The following is an 8,187-nucleotide window of genomic DNA, read 5'->3' as shown; positions in this document are numbered from 1 at the left end:
CTTAACATATATTTATGTTTATAAGAACTTGTCCAAATTAGTTAAAAATTTTACTTTAATAAATACTTTTTCATTGAACATATTACTGTCACTGAACACAATTACAAACAATACGTTAATTATATAATTTTTTTATCTATAAAATATCACTTAGACTAGTGTTTATAGACACATAATAATAATAATAATAATAATAATAATAATAATAATAATAATAATACGACGTAATAAGCTACAAAATATAAAAAAGACAATTGATTGAATCCAAATAACATGGGAAAAAAGTGTATTTACAAATGCATGCAAATTAGTAGATATCTATTGAAGGAAAAATAATTAGTCAAATAACATGTCATAATGAATGATGATGATGATGATGACGTGTGTGTTGACGTAATATAATGACATGATCTTGTGGTATTCTCATTCCCTATGTAAACATTACATGTGCATGAAGTAATAAACAACATTTTGATTAATGAAAATGAATTAAACATTAGTCATAAAAACTAATTTGATTTAAAATAAAAATATAAAAACTTCATTGAATACAATTGAACTTAATTTTTTTTAAATAATTCAAGAATTTTTTCAAATATTATGTGAAAAATAATTTCTTGGAACATAATATTTGAATATTTATTTAAATGCAATCGGGTAATATGCAATATGCATGTTAGATGACTGTTTTTCTCTTTTGGAAATATAATTTGGTTCACCCGTTACTACAAACTAATGGTTGCTATGATGCAGCAAATTACAAGAGATTTGAACAGAAATAAAAAAACAAAAGACAAGTATAAGGGAAACTGAAGTAAACAAAATGCATATACTAATTTCTCTTTAGGTTTACACCAGCATAATACAGAAGATATATATTGAGGAGATATGGCTGATCTGATCAACAAGCTCGAAGTGGTTTTCCACAAAGACAGTCGTTATACACAAATGAGGACGCTTCAAGATGATCGAAGGGTGCTCCCGCCGGAATGCGCCCGCAGAGATGGTTGTAACTCAAATCTAGGTGTCCGATATAAGACGCCGCCGACAAAGATCTCGGTACCGGACCCCTAAAGTTGTTATGCGATAAATCGATGACGGTGAAATATGATCTCGCCCCGAAAACATCCGGAATTTTTCCTCCCAACGCGTTTCGGCTCAAATTCAAGTTGCTTATTGCGGAAGTCAAAAGAGTCGTTGGTATCGTACCCGTTATATTGTTGCAATCCAAATTCAGTGTCGCGAGAACCGCCATTCTTCCGATAGAAGGAGGAATCACCCCCGATATTTTGTTCATGGAGAGATCAAAATCAGCAAGACGATATATTTGAGATATCGAGCCGGGGATTGGTCCGCTTATCTGGTTCCCGCTCAACAAAGCCCGGCTCAACATCCTGAGTCGCCCGAATGCCCTCGGGATCGGACCCGAGATTTTGTTATTTCTCAAATCCAGATGCATCAAGCTTGATAAATTCGTTAACGAAGAAGGAATTCTACCCGATATTTGGTTATCGGCAATATTTAAAACCGTGAGACGCTGCAACCTCCCGATATCAGAAGGAATTTCTCCCGAGATTTTGTTACCAATCAAATCAAGAATACGAAGAAACGGCAACGTAGCAATACATTTAGGAATCTCGCCAGTAATTCCTTTCCAATCGGCTATAATAATACTGGAGAGGCGAGGTAACTTACATATTTCGGCTGAGATAACCCCGGTCATAAAACCGGACCGGCCTGCTCGCTCGAAGATAGGGTCTTCGGACTCACCACGGAAGTTAATGTCAGCGACTTGGTGTGACTCAGGGTCGCAGCTAATACCGTACCAGTTGTGGCAACAGTCGGTGCCCGTCCATGAGTTGAAGATGCCCAAGAAAGGCTCGTGGAGAGCTCCCTTGAATCTTAACAGTGCAGCCCGGTCAGACGGCGGGCAGCTGGTGACGGTGGAGATAACGGTAAGTAATAATAGCAAAATAATGCTGAAGACTCTCTTCATTCTTACGTTGTTTGGTTCGAAACCGATGATGTTTTTGTCTTGGAATTTGTTTAAAAAAATAATAAAAAACCTTGGTTGAGGGGAGTGAAGACTGAAGATGGGCAATTGAGCATGATTTACGTTGTTTATTTATAAGCGGGGAATTGTGAACTTTTAGTGACGATTTTGCCCCTAACGTCTACTGTGGCAGTTTGTGGAGCCTTCTTAGAATGTTCATTGTAGTTTTGCCACATCATATCGTCGACGAGTGATTGTCTCATTGATTTTTTTTTTTTTATAAAAAAAAGCTTAATCATGGATGTGATTAAGAAATTAGTGTGATGCAACATATTGAATTACTGCAACACTTTATAGTTAATTAATTTATAAAACATGAAATATGCTTTTGTTAGATGAGAAAATAATTCGATTATTCATAAATGACGTGAATGTAATAAATACTAGAAGTAGTCGAATTGTCCAAGAATCAAACACTTGAGTATCTCTCATTATGAATCCTACAAGTCGTTGTTGGAATTGTATATTAAGGTAGAATTGAAAGCAAAAATATATATAAATTAGCCGGAAAAAAAAAACTTTCCGAGCATATGCAACTGAGGTATGGATCAGTACTTTGAAACATCATGTGCTGTGTACTGGTTTCTTCTTGTGTTTCAGTGTAATTTAGGAAAACGAAGCAAAATGCATATATTCGTCCAAAATGAAATCTAAGTAAAGCATGTAGTACAAACTACAAAGCGGGGATAAGGAAGAAGGGAGGAAGAGCCGAGAGTTGGAGAGTTAAGTCTAATAATTGATAAGGATGAAACAGCGGAACATGGGGAAGGGATAAGCTTTGGGGTGGGAATTGAGCTACTGTTTCAAGAGTCTAAACATGAAGCATGGTCGCTGTGCGACGTGGCTTCTTCGGACTCATGCACGATATGATTTAGCTCGTAGAAATCCAAATATATGTCGGTGTCCCCGTAACTCAGAAAACAAAGGTTTTATACTATTTAATTAGTCCAAAAAAGAAAAAGAGTGAACTTGCTTAATTTAGTCTCTCCTCATACTAGTTTTCGGAATTAAGAATTCGTTTTGAAAGAATAAAAGTGATAATGTAACGCAAATTAGAAACATTCTTTTCACCATGCAATATTTAATTAGTCAAGAAAGGTATAATTAGCGAGTTTCCTAAAAGCGTCTTCTTTGTTGGGAAACTGAAGATGGCAATTTGAATTTAGGTAATTGGGCCACAAATCTGTTCCATCTAATTAAATATGATTACCAAGTAGGATGCTCCAAATTGTAGGCCAAGGTCATCTTGTTGATTCAACCCTTAATCCAAATCACAAAATTAGACTCATCAAAATTCAAATAATATACAATTAAAAAAACTTAGGACAAGAAGAGTAACGTAAAGAGAGAGCACCTACAATATACGTGATTCGGGAATCAATTATTCAACTTAAAAATTAAATCGATCAAAATCACACAACAAATAATCAAAAAACTCAAAATAAGAAAATAAACATAAAGAGAAAACAAACATAAAAAAAAAACACCAACAATATACGTGATTTATTAAAAAAGAAATCAACTACCAAATATCTAAGATTACGACGATCAAGCTCACCTCAAACCCAATCGATCTTTTATCTCTAGTCACTCACTTAGGATTTTCATGTATTTACTGCTTTTTCAATGATTACACCACAACCAAATCTAAAAAACACTTTTCAAAAAAAAAAAACAGATCTGAAAAGAATTTTATACTAACTTTTGAGAAACACAAAAATTAGTATTGACCCTAAATATAAAGAAAAAAATCATTAAATGGGTTTAAGAATCAACATAAAACCCAACATATGATAATTATGTTGTTAAGAGTAATGCATTGAGTTGGTTTGTCCTTATCTTGCATGAGGATTTAGGCTACAAATACACAGTTTTTGACAATGATGATAGCTAAACTAACTATTTCCATGAATAAATTTGGGCAAATAATTGAGCCGCACGGTATTCGTGGGCAAGATGGAATAGTATAGGACCATCTTACTACCCAGTGAACGTCAACGTCTCAGTGGATTGCCCCACGAGTACCTGAATCTCTGTCTGCTTGAAAGGAATCACTTCTTGGTCATTTCGGGAGCTAGTCTATTCATTTATTTAATGCAAACTGATGAAGCAAACACAGTCTACTTGATACGAAAGTGTCCTCCTTGGAAATGATCTGGACCGTTGAACTACCGTATTATCCCCATACGCCCCACTTAAATTGAAAACATAAATGTGTGGGAGGAGATCACGTGAAGACAAGCCATGAGCTGTTCATGTTATGTGGATGTCAAGCAACCAGTGTAGATTTCAATGTGCCCAAAGCATATCCAGAAGAAAAGTGATTCATCACCCCCTACCTGATTGCTTTGATGGGACATGACCTTTAATTTTTCATTTTTAGCAAAATCATTTTAGATCTTTTCACTAATTCAAAAGGTTCCTTTTTAAGTTTTTTTAATTATAAAAAGTAAAAAATCAGATTCAATTTTTTGAAAATACACGCACTAATTAATGAGTTAAAGACCCCAATCGATTCAATTAATTTTTAGATATTGAAGATTACATATTTTCTACTTTTGACTATTACTTTAGTAATTTATTGATTTAAAATGTTTAAGACATATATGGGAAGACCTTTTCACTTCAAATTTAAACATTACTATTTACAAAATAATAAAATAGCATATAAAACAGTAGCCTAAAACTAAAACTGACAAGAATATTACGGTAGACAAAAAAAAATATTAAATTTCTTCATATATTATTAAGATTCAGTTTTTTTATTCTCCTATAAAAAGGTTTTAAGTAATAAATTGAAAGAATGATTGACGACAGAAATTAAAGAGCATTGATGGGCACATCAACGCGAAATCACGCCCTTTTAATAATACATACTTTGGAATTTACTTCAACAATAATCGCACTTGACTGATGAATCCAAATTATTATATGCATTTTGATGAGACTGCAATAATTACACCGAAAAAAAGGACTATTTTTAGCAGAAATAGTCGTAAGCATGAAGCACGAATGATGTTTCCGACAAAGCAGCGAAATAGTCATAGGCTACAACATCCCCTATCCTTCTCCTTCAAAGCAAGAAATGACTCCACAAATCTCAATTTATATTATTTATTTTTGTTTTCTCCTAAGATTTTGCAGTATATCTGACAGCTATCAAAATCCTTTTTTTTTTAAAAAAAATACTCTTCATTTGACAGGAAAATTAATAGATTCTCATAAATGACTTCCTATTTTCATCCTCAAAAAAGGTGAGATGATAATAAAATTACCAAAGAAAACAAAGGAGTTAAACTTAGTTAACCAAAAATAAATATATTAAAATAAAGAGAGTAATTAATTGTTTTGTAAATAACTAAATTTTTTTTAAAAAAACTTACCTTAAATCTTACACAATCAATAAAGTAAAGAAAGATAACAATATAAAAATTTAGGTGATTCAATCTTTTAATTGTCTATATTTACAAACATAACCATTAAAAAAAAGTCAAAAGATTACAAGTTCAATAGCAAACTCACAATTTTTGTTCCACGTACGTCCAAATATCTGTTTTTTTAGATCGAGGTGCTCATTAAACTCACTCTTGACTTAAGCTTAATTTTTTTATAATTTATTTACTTTTTAAAAGTAAAAATCGAGTCAAATAAGATTTTAAAAAAATAATTTTTTGAAAAGAATAAAATCTACAAAAAAAAAAAGAATTTCAAAGAAAGCTCGAGAGAAGAGTTTTTTTTTTCTTTTTTTAAAAACATGTCCGCTTTACAAGAGAATTTTTTTTATTTTAAAAATATCCTCATTTATTAAATAATTTCAACATACCTTCTAAAAAAAATCTCATTTCTTTCAATTGATCTCTCTCCTCTCTCTCTGCGAATCAAGATTTCCCTCACCTCTACCTCTCTCTACAAAAATTACTAAAAAAAAAATTCATGAATAAATGAATTCATGATTAATAAAAAGTTATTTATTAAATACTTTTTATGATAATTTTAACTAAAACTAGAATTTATAGAAGTTGTTTATCTATAAAAAATAGTTTATAAAAATTAAATTACCAAACAGTTCTAGTTTAATTTTAAAATTTATTATTTTTTATAACAGCTTTATAAATTTTTTAAGAAAAAAATCAAGTCAAACAAACTCTTAATAATATTTTTAACTGCATATTACTTTTTATAGAGTTAAAGTACAAAAATCTTATCTTAGTTGAATTAAAATTTAGGGTAAAAGTTTTTTACTAATATTACTCTTGAGTGGTATGGAAAATAATAAACAATAACTTTTATAACCATATATTTATAGTGAAAAAGTAGACAATTAAGTTGTAAAAGATTTCAGTATATATTTATTTTTTTTGATCCGATACTTTTTCTGTCATTACACTTTTTATAACCTCAAATGTCTCAAATGTACAGGATCCACAATGTTATTAGATAATTGGATTGCATGCATACATACATATATATATATATATATATATATATCAATTAAAAAAATAATAAAGAGAAACCATAAAATAAATGTAAATTTGATTAGGCTTCTCTCAGATTTTGAACAAGATGCCGACAGTGGACGAGTAGCTGGCAAACAATGGTTTAATGAATGAATTTGAATAAAAAACCAAGGTTTAACAAAAAAAAAAAAACATCAATCATGCCTGCCTTTCTTGTTGTTGCATGATTGGCATTCAGCACGTGGTACATGTGCAGCTATACTGGCCTCTACCTTCTCACAATCCAAAACAAGAAGCTAATCAAGGGCTTTTCAGATTTGGTATAAAATAAGTCCCAGTCTACCTTCATAATTTCTTCTTGTCAATGAAATACAGTCCATTAAATTTTTAATTACCCAGAAAAAATAACACACACACAAAGTTTGACAAATTTGAGTCAGAACCGACTCAAAAGTAAATAAACAGTTTTGCATTTTTCATACAAGACTAAAGTTAAGATTCTTCAAGAATCAAAGATCAAATGTGTTTGCAAAAACTATATTACAACAAAACCCACTGTAGCAATAAATGTTACCGATGGTTTAATTGATAAGCTTGTCCCTCTTGACTTAAGAAATGTAATCTTACTAGTACACTATCTTGATATGGTATTTTACTATAAAGTGACATTTTATCCCTAATTGAAGTGTAGGGTTAAAACAACCTATTTGCATCTTAAATTTCAGAAAATAAATAAAACAGAAAAAAAAAAAGGAGAATTAATTGGTGGGCATATACAATGTATACAAGGTTTCATTTCTCATACTTGGATGAGTTAGAGTGGGTTAATAATTATTGTGAGAGTTGAGCTTGTCTTTTATTGGCGCAGGTAGTGTCCGGGGGAGTCAATAACAGTGACTCTGGAGTTGACTAACAACATACTCCAAATCCTATGTCGGTCCAGATGGTTGGGATGAAGCCATGTGCAGTGCGCAAGACATGCCTCTGAACAAGGAGAGAGAGAAATTGCCTGATTATCTGCATGCCTCTCCTTCTTCAACCTTTACTACCTCATCTCTCCCCTTGAAAACTTGATAATGACGTGCCGTTCCCCTTGTTGTTCCTCATATTCTTTCAGGTATGGGATGTCTCTCAACCATTTTTATTCTTTATACAAGGAGAGGGAGCTTGGTTTCTTTTCGATAGTTAATCCCAATGAGCTTCAGGAAATACCAATATAGTAAAGTCAACATGTTGTATCTCTATAATTTATGGCTACGCGGGTAATTAAAGGCATATCTTAAGATGGCATCCACACTTCTTTTGCCAACAGTCTCAACCTGTTTTATTATCGTTGAAATGAAATATATAGATAAACACGGATGTTATTGTCAAACCAGTTGTCCATCCATGACTCTCGCCATTCATAGTATATTCTCTCCTCTCGTCAAATCAATCAAATGCAAGTACACAGTAATTCATCTTTCCAAGGAAAGTTGCCAAAGGGACAATACAAGCATGAAACAAGAGCTTCAGTTTATGTAATTGATTAATTCATGGTTCAAGCAAAACAAAACAACCCCAAAACCCAAACATAGCTCATACCATGCAATTTTACTTTTACATCAGAAAATGCGGAAATGATATGGCTGTTTGCCAACCTTTTTCTTTGCTGCAAGTGGACGATTTCCGTATCAA

At 32.1% G+C, this 8,187-nt stretch overlaps 1 protein-coding gene across 1 annotated transcript; it reads right to left on the bottom strand.

Moving 5' to 3' along the window:
- Nucleotides 801–2,108, bottom strand: LOC18589772 (DNA-damage-repair/toleration protein DRT100). Its single transcript, XM_007014894.2, has one exon. It carries the CDS (start codon nt 1,994–1,996, stop codon nt 902–904), a length of 1,095 nt encoding a protein of 364 aa, XP_007014956.2. The 5' UTR covers nt 1,997–2,108; the 3' UTR covers nt 801–901.

Source organism: Theobroma cacao, chromosome 9 (assembly GCF_000208745.1).
Source record: "Theobroma cacao cultivar B97-61/B2 chromosome 9, Criollo_cocoa_genome_V2, whole genome shotgun sequence".
Taxonomy (NCBI): Eukaryota; Viridiplantae; Streptophyta; class Magnoliopsida; order Malvales; family Malvaceae; genus Theobroma; species Theobroma cacao.
The sequence above is the reverse complement of the archived record's forward strand: the minus strand, read 5'-3'. Positions and strand labels throughout refer to the sequence as shown.

Excerpts from the sequence above, each read along its gene's own strand:
- LOC18589772 (XM_007014894.2), bottom strand. The coding sequence starts at position 1,996 with ATGAAGAGAGTCTTCAGCATTATTTTGCTATTATTACTTACCGTTATC.